The sequence below is a fragment of the Dermochelys coriacea genome, chromosome 15, assembly GCF_009764565.3.
Source record: "Dermochelys coriacea isolate rDerCor1 chromosome 15, rDerCor1.pri.v4, whole genome shotgun sequence".
Taxonomy (NCBI): domain Eukaryota; kingdom Metazoa; phylum Chordata; order Testudines; family Dermochelyidae; genus Dermochelys; species Dermochelys coriacea.
Genome location: NC_050082.1, coordinates 5,599,915 through 5,615,691, shown reverse-complemented (window position 1 = coordinate 5,615,691; position 15,777 = coordinate 5,599,915). Strand labels below are relative to the sequence as shown.

At 44.6% G+C, this 15,777-nt stretch overlaps 1 protein-coding gene and 1 long non-coding RNA gene across 11 annotated transcripts in view; one reads left to right on the top strand and one right to left on the bottom strand.

The window, feature by feature from the left end:
• LRRC74B (leucine rich repeat containing 74B) overlaps positions 1-15,777 on the top strand; it is a 28,129-nt gene that overhangs the window by 836 nt on the left and 11,516 nt on the right. For 7 of the 10 annotated variants that reach the window (XM_038373809.2, XM_038373807.2, XM_043498159.1 and 4 more), the window contains exons 2-6: positions 583-742; positions 1,909-2,051; positions 3,638-3,770; positions 7,316-7,522; positions 15,584-15,693. In XM_038373809.2, the coding sequence (XP_038229737.1) occupies positions 583-742; positions 1,909-2,051; positions 3,638-3,770; positions 7,316-7,522; positions 15,584-15,693 (753 nt within the window). The remainder of the gene's footprint in view (positions 1-582; positions 743-1,908; positions 2,052-3,637; positions 3,771-7,315; positions 7,523-15,583; positions 15,694-15,777) is intronic. The other 3 variants (XM_043498161.1, XM_043498160.1, XM_043498163.1) reach the window with 2 other exon arrangements.
• The window catches only part of LOC122456805, a 29,764-nt gene continuing 27,304 nt past the window's right edge, over positions 13,318-15,777 (bottom strand). Inside the window, exon 3 of the long non-coding RNA XR_006275884.1 lies at positions 13,318-13,520. This is a non-coding gene — a long non-coding RNA (uncharacterized LOC122456805). The remainder of the gene's footprint in view (positions 13,521-15,777) is intronic.

Here is a 15,777-nt window from a genome sequence, read left to right as displayed (position 1 = left end):
AGATGCCCAGCGGTCACAGGAGGTGTCTGAAATGCATTGTGTAGTGGAGACAGTCCTGTTCTAGAGGACAGGTGCTGTTGTCATACTCTTTGGCAGTTCCAACTGAAAGTGCAAGCACTGAATGAACCCCGCACCACTAGAAGTCCCTCCAGGTCAGGGCTGTTGTTCAGGTACCTTCAGTTTCAGACTACTAGTCCAGCCCTTCCATCAGTACAGAAATAGATTATGGGATGGGTGCCTGTGAATCACTCATTGGATTTCTTACTGTAGTGTTAGTAAGAGTTGGCTCGTTAATAACTGAAGCTACAACTTTCAGAGTAGCAGCCGTGTTAGTCTGTATCCGTAAAAAGAAAAGGAGGACTTGTGGCACCTTGGAGACTAACAAATTTATTAGAGCATAAGCTTTCGTGAGCTACAGCTTATGCTCTAATAAATGTTAGTCTCTAAGGTGCCACAAGTACTCATTTTCCTTTTTTTAAGTTACAAAGTAGCTCACGCTCTTAAGCAGTTTCTTACCAAGAGTAAGATCTTTACATTCACTGAAAAGAAGAATTTCTGTGTAACCTTCTCTTGTGTTTCAAGATTGTCCCCAGGTCCATTTGTGAGCGCTCTGTGCACCAGGAAAGAGATGCTAGTAACAGAACAAACACACCGGATGATTCGGAGGGGAATGAGAGTGAGGAGAAGGCTGATGAAGATAGCGAGAAGGAGGAAGAGTGGGATACTGACCTTGAAATAGAAGGTACAAAACATCCCACCTGCCCTGATTTGCACAGTGGTAGGAATCTCTTCCAACATGACATGGGTTGGATCTGGCACAATTTGTCCTATATCTGTAGAACAGTATCAAAACTGGCAGTGGACATGCAATTTTCCCTGATCTTCTCTAAGTGAAGAATGAATATACTCTTAATTCCTTTTTCTTTCTCTTTACAAAACAAAGCAAAACCAAAAATAAACAACACTCTTAGGAAACTCCATGCAAACAGTTTGTGATCTCATTCACTGGCTGAAAAGTTGGGAGATGGAAAACATAAGGTAAAGTACATATGCTCCCTTGTTCACTAGATTAAAGTTCTTAATTACCCATTATTATTACCTTATTATTATATTTGCAGATCTTGGCCACCTCATTCATTGTGAGTTATATGGCGAGTCCAGAATGAGAGAGGGCTTCAATCTTTTTTTTGTATAACTTACTGAAATAAAAGTGAAGAGGAGGACTGCACACAGAACACTTGCTTTTAATCAAATTTAAAATTTAAATTAAACATTTACCTTAAATGTTGCTTAAATTTTTACAACTTTATTTATATAATTTCTATTACGTTGCTTTTATCCATATCACTCGGAGAATTCACTGAGCAGAATGCAACTTGTGGACTGAGGGCTTGATCCAAAACCAATTTGAAATCAATGGCAAGACTCCCATTGATATCAGTCACTTTTTTTGGATCAAGCCTCTAATGAGGCAGGGATCTTGTAAGTAATTGTACGTGATCATGTAACATACAACAAGCAGCAAGGTCAAGTATGTATGGACAATTCTGTTTTCCTGAGTCTTGCCTCACTCTGCTCTGTTAACTTTTGAGTGCATGGAGACTCTGGGGAAGGTGCTGGAAAGAAATGTAAATTCTTTAATTTTCATTTTTTGATAAAATTGTTAATTGGGAAGTGCTGCGTTTTGTTTGTGGCATCTTAGAGACTAAGGATGCAACCGATGACGTGAGCTGTAGCTCACGAAAGCTCACGAAATCTTATGCTCAAATAAATTTGTTAGTCTCCAAGGTGCCACAAGTACTCCTTTTTCTTTTTGCGAATACAGACTAACACGGCTACTACTCTGAAACCTGTTTTTTGTTTGTACAGCTTGTTTTCTCTATGTCCGTTGTCCTTTTTCTAATGTAGAAACTAAGGAACCTTTTGATCCAACTGGAAAGAGCAGATACATAGCAGCCTGCCAACTATATAGAGTGGTACCCATATCCTATTTCCTGCGTCACATGAAGGACTCTGAACTGATTATGAAGCACCATGGACTTGGTGCACAGGTAACAGTTGCAGAAAATAGAATAAATCACTTTGCTTTGGCACAGTGAAGGCTGCAATGTGCGCTCTGCGATGTATGGCGGTTGAGCCAGTGGCTAGGGGTGTGTGTCTGGGTGGGGGAAATCAAGTATAAGTACTAATTAAAGTAATATTAGCTTTTCACTTGGTTTTGTGGTGTATATTATGTGTAGACCAGCATTAAATATATCGTGTTTCGGTATGAACAAAATAAAACTTGATGATCTATTGAAAATTATTGGACAGGCCAGAACAAGGGGACTTAATTTAAACCGAAGAAGGAATAATACATTTAAGAATTTCAGCAGTTGTTTCTTTATAAAGAATGGCGAGTAGGGGAAGTGGGCTTTCAGCTAAGGGAGGGAGGGAGTGCAGTCAAACAACATAAATGTATTTAAGCAAAATGAGGTGCCACATGAAATTTAGCACATCTTAAGAGGAATTTGTCAGCTTTGTCATCTTGACAGCACCTGGCTGTCCTTTCTGTGGGATGGTGAATTAGATTTCTCACCACTGCACCCCACAGGAATACCCAGGGCTGTGGGATAAGATTTTTATCCTCCTTGGGTGTACACATTTTTTTAATGTAATATATATGTGTCTATATGGTTAAGATTCATAAGTTTAAACAACATCCTAAAACTTTTTAAAGAAGTTCTGTATGTAGGTTAGTGTCACAGTCCTAGCCATAACGGGCTTGTAGTTGCTTCTGGTTTTACACAACTTACTTTGCGGGAACACATGACTTATGCCATAAAATGCAAGAAGCCTTAATGCTCACCTGTTATGGTAATAAACATGGTAGAATTAGGGAAATTAGAACTGAAGTAGACCTATTGGATCCCTTCACCCTCTTGTTCCTTACAGTGTATTTAGGGTTGGAGAGTGTAGATTGGTTTGTTTGTTTTAATTTCATGGATAATGTCAGTCCATTTACTTCCAAATTTAAAATATTTTAATCAAGTTAAGTAATTTATTCCAAAAAGATCCTAGGAGTAATAACAGAAATAAAATCATAAGTGGTACTTATCCTAGTATTAGTTACTGATTGCGTGATAGAACTGACAATGAGTGAAGGCACCAGGTGTCCTCGAGCTGAACAAATCAGATATTTTTAATTTTCCCTCTCCATTATGAATATTGGTAAACTTTTTTATTATTTCTAGGTGGATGGAGAAATAATTAATGACACTTACCAACTCAGATTGCATCCTTTGAACTCTAACTATTCTGCATTGCTTTTCCCAGTGTAGTTTTAAATCACTCACACAAGGGGGCTTCTACTACTTTCCTTAAGAGACAGTGGGTTAGATCTTGCATCCATTGAAGTTGCTGAGAATTTTGCAATTGACTTCACTGGTAGCAGGATGGGACCTGTTGTTGGGTATGGACTTGTAGATGTCCTTTTCTTTCAGTTGTGTTCTTCATAAATGCAGCCAGGGCCTAGAAAGCTTTTGTCAATCTATATATTCTTGATAGGTTAAGGAAAACTGAAATAAGCAAACCACTAAAAGTGCTCATTGTACCAAATAGACCTGTGAGTGACTCATTATGCTGTTATATGTTCCAGGGTGCCAAAGCTTTATCTCTTTCCTTGATGACCAACACCTCCATCATAAAGTTAAACCTGAGTGATAATTGGCTGGATGGAGAAGGGGCAGCTGCAGTTGCAGAGATGTTAAAAGAAAACTGTTACATTTCAGGTTTGTGTCTTAATTCAAAGGTAATTCTGTTGTAAGGCATGTTTCAGAGTGTGGCAATAAGGTTTTATGAGAGAGGAGGAAGTTCTTGTTTGCATATTTGGCTGATCCCATTGATTGTCACTGCTCACATGAGAGAGGGCTACAGAATTGGGCCCTACTTTGAAAAGTGACTATTTAAAATAGTGCCTTCTTATTGAGATCTCCCTGTATGTATTCATAGCCTTTACTTTCATGAATTCATATCTTTACTCCTGTTATCTCTGCAAAGTCAATAGCATTCTGGGAGAGGGAGCTGAATTCTCTTCTGGCTCATGAATCAGTAACGGAACTGGAATTTGGGAGAATAGTTGCAGGATATTGAAGATGCATAAGGCAATAAAAGCCCATCTTAACTTTCAGATTCCAGGTTGAGTTTGCTGGACTGGCAGTTGGAACAACTGTCTTCTAATTAAGGGCTAGCAGAGCTGGTGCTCCAGCTGATATCTGTGCTGTAAGGACTGGGCTAGGGTGACAAAGTGGACTTTGCTCAGCTTTGCAACACCTAGTTTTAGGTTCCCTGCTACCCATTGGAATCCACGTTCCTGAGTTAGGTGTACCGGCTCTCCAGACAATGCATGGGGAGAGTTAGGTGCCTAAAAAATGGAGCCACAGAAGCAAGCAAACTGGGTGGGCAGCCGCCAAAGCTGTCAAATAGAAAGTGGCTTAAGGGAAGTGGTGAAGGTGTTCCGTGTTTACCCAGTCACCCAGTGGTTTAAGCACTCCCCTCTGAAGTGGAAGAGCTCAGTTCAAATCCCAAGGCTGCCTGATCTGGAGCCGGGACTTGAGCCTAGGTCTCCTACCTCAGATATCTGAGGTAGATGGGTGAGGTTCCATGAAGCTGGAGTAGCACTACCCCAACAGATGGATTCTGAGGTGTGAATGGCAAAGCAGGTGTCTCCCCTTTTCTACACACCCCATTGAACCCCCACCTCCAGTTTATCACTTTGGCAAGCCGGTAGTTGGAAAGGTAGGAAGCAGTGGAGGCAGGCAAGGAGGATGAGCTGGACACTGGTGTCTGCAGCTTATTTTGGGCACAAGATGCCATAGTTTTACTTGTAAACTAAATACATTTTCCCTGGGAACTATTGGGACACACACACATGAAATCCTCCATGCCATTTTTACAGTCCCTTTTCAGAACTGCATTTTAATATACAAGTATTGATGTCTGAGACAGACATCAGAATTTGTTAATGCAAGAACTTAAACCCTTGATTAATATTTACCTTGCAAGACAATAGATCTTGATGTCCTCTAAAACCTGATTTTTAGTGTTTGTATTGTTACTTTTATAGCAAATAATCCAGTTATGTAACTGCTGATTAAATAAATCTCTTGAGCGTACAAGTGACAAGGTGTGGGAGGTAATATCTTTTATTGGACCAGTTTTTGTTGGTGAGAGACGAGCTTTCTAGCTTAATCAGAGCTCTTCTTGAGGTACAGTAACAGTGTTTCTTAAACTAACATTTTAAATAGGAGATGCTTAGATTTGAGGGGCAGTTTAAGATTATCTAGTCTCACCTCCTGCACTACAGGCCATAGGAACTCATCCAGTAACTTCTGCATCAAGCCCATAATTTCTGTTTCAGCTATAGCATCGTTTAGAGAGTTATCTAGTCTTGATTTAAAGTCTTGATGGAGAATTCACCACATCCCTAGTAAGTTGTTCCAATGAGATTACTCTCATTTCTAATAGTTTGCATTTTATCTGTGGTCCTTGTGTCTAGCTTCATCTTCCAGCTACTGGATCTCATTCTGCCTTTTTTTGCTAGATTAAAGATCATCTGCTATCAGAAATCTCTTCCTTATGTAGGTATTTGTAGACCATGAGCAAGTCCACTCTTTCTTGCATAAACTAAATATTAGTTTTTAAATCTCTCTCTAAGGCAGGTTTTCCAGTCCATAAATCATTCTTGTAGCTCTTTTCTGAACTTTCCAGTTTTTCAAAATCCTTTTGAAAATGTGGACACCAGAATTGGATGCAGTAGTCCAGTAATGTTTTCACTAATGTTGTACACAGAGGTAAGAACACCTTGTTTCTTTTTTATATTCCCCTGCATATACACCCAAAGATTGCACTCACCCTTTTAGCTACTGCATTGCCCTGGGAGCTCATGTTCAGTTGGTTATCTGTCATCTAAGTCCTTTCCAGTGTTGTTGCTTTCCAAGCTACAGTCCCCTACCTTGTAAGCATAACCTCTGTTCTTTGTTCCTAGATGTATAGTTTTGCATTTGGCTATATTCATGCATATCACTCAAATGAAACTGCCTTACTGAACAGTCCAGATCACTCTGTAGAACGGATCTGTCCCCATCATTATTTACAAATCCAAGTAGCCTGTGATTAACCAGGTCATCTTGTTTACCCTTTGTAAGTATTGGCACTACGCTGGCTTTTTTCCGGTCTTTTGGAACTTCCCCAATGTGCCAAGCAGGGCTTAAATTCAACAGGTAAATATTTTCAAACCCACAGGAGACCCAGCATCGAAGCCTGCCCTGCAGCTGAAGCCTGGAGCCCCAAACTGGATGTGGGGGGGGAGAGGGGTGTTCCAGGAAATAATCTCTGAGAATTTAAGCCCTGGTGCCAAGGTTTGTTGTTAATCAATATTTATGATTCAGAGAGCTCCTTGGAAAATTCTTTTGGTATTCTTGAATGGAAATTATTGAATGAAGTGAATGCCGATGTAGTGTTAATATTTATTTTACAGTTGCATTTTTAGTGTTTGGTTTTAGTTAATGAGAGCTGTCCCTTTAAGAGAGGGCTGTGGCATGCAGTGTGGGACAGTGCCTATGCGGAAGATTTTGCATGTGTGTGCAGAGAGGAGGTGATCTGCAAAATGGTTTAATAAACGTGTCTTTCCAAAAAGAGTCTCATTCTCCAAAGTGTCCCATTAGCGCCAATGGAGGTCTGGATGCCTTGGGTGTTGCTAATGATCTACACAGTCTTTCCTCTGTGGGGCAGCTGTATGAATCCTGCCCAGCTCAGCAGAGATTAGAAGATTCTTCTCATCTAATGGCTGGTTGAAGGCCCCTAGCTGAGATGAGTGTGGTGGGTCATAGCACAAATTCACCCACAAGTTTTGCACTAGACTGTAAGTGCTTTGGGGGCAGGGACTGTCTTTCCCTATGTGTTTGTGGACCACCAGGCACAATGGGGCCCTGATCTCCATGGGGTGTAGTCAGAGCTCCATCAGCTGTGTCAAAATTACCTTATTCACTATACATTTGGGAGAATTGACAACAGGGTAATTGTCACACACACGCTAGGGATGGGCAGGAGGAATTTTAAAAACTCAGAAGTCAGAGCAAAAGCCACTATTTCAGCTTTTCTTAAATTTAAAAATGATTTGGGGGAGGCAATCTCATAATTTTTGAACTTTGAGGATTGGCAATACTGCTGTAAGAGTTTTTTTTTTCCATTGCAGTGGACAGCTGGAGGTCTTTCTGACATCTCCCCTTTAGCTAAATGGTGATTTTGTTCTTGGGTTTTTTTCCCCCTCCCCCAGATGTTGATTTATCTGACAACAGACTTGGAGTTAAAGGAGCCGAGGCCCTTTCTGCTATGCTTCTGGAGAATACTACAGTTCTTACCCTTAAACTTTCAGGAAATGAGTTTGATGACCATGCAGCTAAGTACCTATCCGATGCCCTCCCAGCTAACAATAAAATGGAATCTCTGGATCTGAGTCACAACATGCTTGGTGACACATCAGGTAAAGCAGTGTCTTTGTAGACCCACACGTTGTATAGTTATATCCTGCTGCAAATTCACTCTCCAAGTGATGAAAACTGAACTTCTATCTTCTCCCAAAACCACCTACAGCTCCATCGTCATCCTCCACCACCCAGGCTCATAACTTCTGTATCATGTTGGAATCCTTACTCATGAAACATTCACATCTTCCTCTAAAAATCCATCCTTTTCTCTCTATCCACCATTAATCTTGTCTTTCTACACCCTGGTCATTGCTGGTCTGCCACCTTTTGAGATCTTCTATGTTTCATTATATCCTCCTGTAACCCACAGAGAATGGATCAGCCAAAAATACCATCTCTTCCTGCCACTCAGAGCATGTCACTCCCTTCTTTGAATCCCTTCACTTGGAATCATCTCACTTTCTGCACTAAGTTCATATTTCTTGCTGTTCACCTTCAAAGGCCTGAAAAAGTTCCATCTGCCTCCATCTCTGCTGTTGTTGTCTCCTGCTCTTTCCAGACCTAACCATCTTCTCTGTCCATCTCTAAATTTTCTCTTTATGCTGGGATTCACTCCCTCTCCTCATGTGCTGAATGGCCTTCCTCGCATCGTTCAAATCCCTCTTTACAAATAACTTCTCCCAGGATGCCTTTCACTGAACAGAGTGAAGAACTGGGATAAGAGAAGAGCAGAGCATAGAAAATTGGGAAGAACAGAAAACCCAGGAGAAGGAGGACAGAGTCTGTTTAGAGATAGAAGAGGAAGAAATAAGGACACGGAGCAGAGAAAAGCAAAGCAAATAGAATAAATAGGCTGCTGCTTCTGATGAAATGAGGTGATATGTCTGGGACTGCCGGCATTGGGCAAATACTGATTCATCTTTCCTGCAAGTTAATGTCTTCATTTTTAGTTCTGGAGGGAGGGGGCAGGATGTCAAGGGATGGGAGTGGCTATCCTGTCTTCCCTGACCCTCCATGGCGGTCAAAACTGTCTAGCTTGAACCTCTATTACAGGGATTCTCAAACTGGGGTTGGGACCCCTCAGGCGGTCACGAGGTTATTACATGGGGGGTCACGTGTTGTCAGCCTCCACCCCAAACCCTGCTTTGCTTCCAGCTTTTATAGTGGTATTAAATATATTTAAGTCTTTTTTTAATTGATAAGGGGGGTCACACGCAGAGGCTTGCTATGTGAAAGGTTATTGGTACAAAAGTTTGAGAACCACTGCTCTGTTACCTCTTATCAAAGCCCCTGCACCCCCAGGTCAGTCAGGTTGTGGGAGGCAAAAAGGGGGCTGTAGAAGAGATGATTGAGCTGAAGGGAGAAGCAGAATGAAAGGCAGGATAGATCAAGACAAGGAGAATGGAAGAGGTGAGTGGAAGTGGAAGAGGTAGAGGGAACCAAAGAGTTGTTCATTTCTGAGAGGGGAAAGTGTTGGCAAAGCAGGAAGGAGAGATGAACCATTATGCCATCTTAAGCACAGTCTCATGATCTTTGACCTCTTTAGAGTATTAACTCACTCCACCAGATCCCTCTCTACTTTAATAGCCTTTCTTAAGATCATTCCTATTGCAGAAGTATGTAGAACCGTGACTTGAATGTCCATTCATACATTTGCTGAACACTATGCAATCACTCATGCCTCCACTTCTGATGCCACATTTGGCTCCACAGTTCTAGCTTCAATCTTAGACTCAACTCTGAAGCCCCCCTCCTTCCATAGAGGGAACTGCTCAATAATCACCTGGAGTGGAGCACCTATAGGGACGCTACTCAAAGCAGAGACAGTTACTCACCCTGTGTAAAAAGAAAAGGAGTACTTGTGGCACCTTAGAGACTAACAAATTTATTTGAGAATAAGCTTTCGTGAGCTACACTTCATCTGTAGCTCACGAAAGCTTAGGCTCAAATAAATTTGTTACGAAGGTGCCACAAGTACTCCTTTTCTTTTTGTGGATACAGACTAACACAGCTGCTACTCTGAAACCTGTCACCCTATATAGTAACTCTGTTTTTACAATGTGTGTTTTTTGTGGGGGATGGTGCAGAAGTGGGTGTTAGATGGGATTTGACTGCGGAGCTGAGAGGGCTTGGAGACTTCCTTTTGGAAGTATGTCTAGGCATAAGGGGCAGCCTTTTGGAAGTGTGTCTAGGCATAAGGGGCAGCCTGGAAGAAGGCAAGGAGAAGTTGGGGAGGGAAAGTGAGGGGTATTAAAGCTGGTGATATTGGTGGACAGGGTGCAAAAGAAGAGCAGATCTGGGATGTAGACTGGGCAGTGTAATGTAGGGCTTGAGATTAAGGGCAAGAAGTCTGAATAGAATTTAATGGGCAAGGAAAGAATGTTCATTAGCTTTCAAATCCTTTGTCATCCTCTCCTCTCTTAGGGTATGTCTACACTACGAAATTAGTTCAAATTTATGGAAGTCGGTTTTTTAGAAATCATTTTTATATAGTTGATTGTGTGTGTCCCTAAACAAAATGCTCTAAGAGCATTAACTCGGTGGAGTGCGTCCACAGTACCGAGGCTAGCGTTGTCTTCTGGAGCGTTGCACTGTGGGTAGCTATCCCACAGTTCCCGCAGTCTCTGCCACCCATTTGAATTCTGGGTTGAGATCGCAATGCCTAATGGGACAAAAACATTGTCGCGGGTGGTTCTGGGTACATGTCGTCAGGCCCTCGCTCCTTCCCTCCATGAAAGCAACGGCAGACAATCGTTTCATGCCTTTTTACTGAGTTACCTGTGCAGACGCCATACCACGGCAAGCATGGAGCCCGCTCAGCTCACTTTCACCCTATGTCTCCTGGGTGCTGGCAGACGCAGTATTGCATTGCTACACAGCAGCAACCCATTGGCTTACGGTAGCAGATGGGGTAATAGGCCTGATAACCAGCGTTGTCATGTCTAAGATGCTCCTGGCCGCCTCGGTAAGGTTGGTCAGGAGCGCCTGGGCAGACATGGGCGCAGAGACTAAATTAGGAGTGACTCAACCAGGTCGTTCTCTTTAGTTCTGCCTGCAGTTCTATTGTACCATCTTATGGCGAGCAGGCAGGAGATGAGGATGGCTAGCAGTCCTACTGCATTGTCTGCTGCCAGCCAAAGATGTAAAAGATAAATGGAGTGGATCAAAACAAGAAATACACCAGTTTGGTTTTGTATTCATTTGCGCTCCCCCCCCACCCCCCGTGAAATCAACAGCTGACAATCGTTTCAGTAAGGTCTGTCGGGGAACCTTGAAAAGTTTAATAGAGATTCAGTCCTGCCTGAAATACCGGGGAGAGGGATAGCTCAGTGGGTTGAGCATTGGGTTGAGGATTGGCCTGCTAAACCCAGAGTTTTGAGTTCAATCCTTGAGAGGGCCATTTTGTTGGACGGTTGTTTTTGTTTCTCCTTGATATAAACCCACCCCCTTTGTTGATTTTAATTCCCTGTAAGCCAACCCTGTAAGCCATGTCGTCGGTCACCCCTCCTTCTGTCAGAGCAATGGCAGACAATCGTTCCGCACCTTTTTTCTGTGCAGATGCCATACCATGGCAAGCATGGAGCCCGCTCAGATCATTTTGGCAATTAGGAGCACATTAAACATCATGCACGTTATGTAGCACCAGAACCTGGCAAAGCAAAAAGTAGCACCAGGCGAGTAGGTGACATCAACATGGTGACGAGAGTGATGAGGACATGGACACAGACTTCTCTCAAAGCACGTGCCCTGGCAATGTGGGCATCATGGTGGTAATGGGGCAGGTTCATGTGGTGGAACGCCGATTCTGGGCCCGGGAAACAAGCACGGGCGGGACCACATAGTGATGCAGGTCTGGGACGATTCCCAGTGGCCGCAAAACTTTCGCTTGCGTAAGGGCACTTTCATGGAACGTTGTGACTTGCTTTCCCCTGCCCTGAGGTGCAAGAATATCAAGATGAGAGAAGCCCTCACAGTTGAGAAGCAAGTGGCAATAGCCCTGTGGAAGCTTGCAACGCCAGACAGCTACTGGTCAGTCGGGAATCAATTTGGAGTGGGCAAATCTACTGTGGGGGCTGCTGTGATGCAAGAACTGCTGATATCAAGGATAGCGACCTTGGGAAATGTGCAGGTCATAGTGGATGGCTTTGCTGCAATGAGATTCCGTAATTGTGGTGGGGCCATAGACGGAACCCATATCCCTATCTTGGCACCGGAGCACCAAGCTGGCGAGTACATAAACCGCAAGGGGTACTTTTCAATAGTGCTGCAAGCACTGGTGGATCACAAGGGACATTTCACCAACATGGGATGGCTGGGAAAGGTACATGATGCTCGCATCTTCAGGAACTCTGGTCTGTTTCAAAAGCTGCAGGAAGGGACTTTCTTCCCAGACCGGAAAATAACTGTTGGGGATGTTGAAATGCCTATAGTTATCCTTGGGGACCCAGCCTACCCCTTAATGCCATGGCTCATGAAGCCATACACAGGCAGCCTGGAGAGTAGGCAGGAGCTGTTCAACTACAGGCTCAGCAAGTGCAGAATGGTGGTAGAATGTGCATTTGGACGTTTAAAAGCACGCTGGCACAGTTTACTGACTCAGACCTCAGCGAACCCAATATTCCTACTGTTATTAATGCTTGCTGTGAGCTCCACAATATCTGTGAGAGTAAGGGAGAGATGTTTATGGCGGGGTGGGAGGTTGAGGCAAATCGCCTGGGTGCTGGTTATGCACAGCCAGACACCAGGGCAGTTAGAAGAGCACAGTGCACGTCAGAGAAACTTTGAAAACCAGTTTCATGATTGGCCAGGCTACGCTGTTACAGTTCTGTTTGTTTCTCTTTGATGAACCCCCTGCCCCTTTGGTTAACTCTACTTCCCTATAAGCTAACCACCCTCCCCACCTCCCTTCGATCACCACTTGCAGAGGCAATAAGGTGATTGTTGCTTCACATTCATGTATTCTTTAATAATTCATCACACAAACACGGGGATAACGGCCAAGGCAGCCCGGGAGGCATGGTGGAGGAGGGAAGGACAAGGCCACATAGCACTTTAAAACTTATTGAATGCCAGCCTTCTGTTGCTTGGGCAATCCTCTGGGGTGGAGTGGCTGGGTGGCCGGAGGCCCCCCCACTGCGTTCTTGGGCCTCTGGGTGAGGAGGCTATGGACCTTGGGGAGGAGGGCGGTTGGTTACACAGGGGCTGTAGCTGCGGTCTGTGCTCCTGCTGCCTTTTCTGCAGCTCAACCATACGCTGGAGCATATTAGTTTGATCCTCCAGCAGCCTCAACGTTGAATCCTGCTTCCTCTCATCACGCTGCCGCCACCTTTCAGCTTCAGCCCTCCATGTACTCTCTTCAGCCTGCCATCTCTCCTCCTGGTGATTTTGTGCTTTCCTGCGCTCTGACGTTGTCTACCTCCACACATTCGGCTGTGCTCTGTCAATGTGGGAGGACAACATGAGCTCAGAGACCATTTCATCACAAGTGTGGTTTTTTTCGCTTTCTAATCTTTGCTAGCCTCTGGGAAGGAGAAGATCCTGTGATCCTTGAAAGCTGGTGGAATGGGGAAAAAAAGGGACAGTGGTATTTAAAAAGACACATTTTATAGAACAATGGGTGCACTCTTTCATGGTAAACCTTGCTGTTAACATTACATACATAGCATATGTGCTTTTGTTACAAGGTTGGATTTTGCCTCCCCCCACCACATGGCTAGCCCCTCACCCCTCCCCGTGGCTAACAGCAGGGAACATTTCTGCTCAGCCACAGGCAAATGACCCAGCAGGAACGGGCACCTCTGAATGTCCCCTTAAGAAAAGCAGCCTATTTCAACCAGGTGACCATGAATGATATCACTCTCCTGAGGATAACACAGATAAAGAATGGATGTTGTTTGAACGCCAGCAAACATACACTGCAATGCTTTGTTCTGCAATGATTCCCGACTATGTGCTACTGGCCTGGTGCAGTAAAGTGTCCTGCCACAGTGGATGGAATAAGGCTGCCCTCCCCAGAAACCTTTTGCAAAGGCTTTGGGAGTATATCCAGGAGAGCTTTATGGAGATGTCCCTGGAGGATTTCCGCTCCATCCCCAGACACGTCAACAGACTTTTCCAGTAGGTGTACTGGCCACGAATGGCAGGGCAAATTAATCATTAAACACACTTGCTTTTAAACCATGTATACTATTTAAAAAGGTACACTCACCAGAGGTCCATTCTCTGCCTGGCGGGTCCAGGAGGGAGCCTTAGGTGGGTTCGGGGCAGGTACTGGCTCCAGGTCCAGGGTGAGAAACAGTTCCTGGCTGTCGGGAAAACCGGTTTCTCTGCTTGCTTGCTGTGAGCTATCTACAACCTCATGATCATCTTCATCGTCCCCAAAATCTGCTTCCGTGTTGCCTCCATCTCCATTGAAGGAGTCAAACAACACGGTTGGTATAGTGGTGGCTGAACCCCCTAAAATGGCATGCAGCTCATTATAGAAGCGGCATGTTTTGGGCTCTGACCCGGAGCAGCTGTTTGCCTCTCTGGTTTTCTGGTAGGCTTGCCTCAGCTCCTTAAGTTTCGTGCGGCACTGCTTCGGGTCCCTGTTATGGTTTCTGTCCTTCATGCCCTGGGAGATTTTGACAAATGTTTTGGCATTTCGAAAACTAGTTCTGATAGCACGGATTCCTCTCCCCATACAGCGTTCAGATCCTGTACCTCCCGTTCGGTCCATGCTGCAGCTCTTTTGCAATTCTGGGACTCCATCATGGTCACCTCTGCTGACGAGCTCTGGACTCGCCTGCAGCTTGCCACACTGGCCAAACAGGAAATGAAATTCAAAAGTTTGCGGGCCTTTTCCTGTCTACCTGGCCAGTGCATCTGAGTTGAGAGCGCTGTCCAGAGCGGTCACAATGGAGCACTCTGGGATAGCTCCCGGAGGCCAATACCGTCTAATTGCATCCACAGTACCCCAAATTTGACCTGGCAAGGCCGATTTCAGCGTTAATCCCCTTGTCGGGGTGGAGTAAGGAAATCGATTTTAAGAGCCCTTTAAGTTGAAAAAAAGTGTTTCATGTGGACGGGTGCAGGGTTAAATCGATTTAACGCTGCTAAATTCGACCTCAACTCCTAGTGTAGATCAGGGCTAAGAACCCTGAGGGGCCAGAGAGTCTTTCTAGGACTGGAAGAGGTTTGGGGCTTTTTTTCTCCTTACTTTGATTCCTTCCTTCCAATCCTACCCATCTCCCTCCCTCCCTCCCCTCCTTCTTTCAGGGCCACCCATTTGTTACTGGCTCTGTCTCTACTGATTTCTCAGGCCCATTCTACGCTATGAGGTTAGGTCGAATTTATAAGGAATGCGTCTACGCAACCAACTTTGTTCAGCTGACCTAAAGGGCTCTTAAAATCGACTGCTGTACTCCCCGAGGAGGGGAGTAGCGCTAAAATTGACCTTCCTGGGTCGAATTTGGGGTACTGTAGATGCAGCACTGTGCGATTTGATGGTATTGGCCTCCGGGAGCTCAGTGATGAGCTCTGCTTCTCCTTTGGTTTTCCTGCAGGCTGATGCTGTGTCCCTTTCCCATCCTCTCCGCCAGCCATTCTGCACTCTCTTCCTCTTTTTCCCTCCTGGTCTGTTGCTTTATTCCCCCAGTTAATCCTGATGTCGTCTTCCTCCTCCCTGAAACCTCCTCCCCTCCTTATCTGTTTCAATCCTACTGAGCCTTCTGCACAGAGGAAACCTCTCAACGGTTGTAATCTCACTTGAGGGTGGCACGAGGGAGCACAGGGTTGAGGAGCAGAGCTATTTTGTGTGGTATAGGCATTACTGGGTCTGGACTTCAGCCAGCCCATGAGAATGGCCCTGCTCTGGTTACAGACCTGTTGAGCTCTGTTTCGCCTTATGGGGACTTATTCTTGTACCACATTATGTGCACTCAGTGGTCTCTGACTACATGGGGCCTGTTTTCTGGCTCTTCCTGCAGCTCCTGCTCTGGGCTTGTGCCACAAGATGCATAAAAGAGAACATTTCTCACCCAAAGAGTTTCCTACCCTTACCTGAGCTTCTTGCCCAGCTGAACCACCTGATCCTTTCCTGGGTCTTTTTACAATTTTTTCTTAACTTGTTTCATAAGGTGAGGTTCTTGGAATGGCAATAGCAGAAAACACTGGACTAAAGAAGCTTAATATCAGCTGGAACTACTTCCGTAGCCAAGGAGCAGCTGCCTTAGCCAGAGGCTTCGAGGTAGGAAGTCTGTGATATCTCCTGTCTTTGCACCCTGTAATACTCACGTTAAGCGTCATCTGTTTGGGTGGACGCTGCCATCAT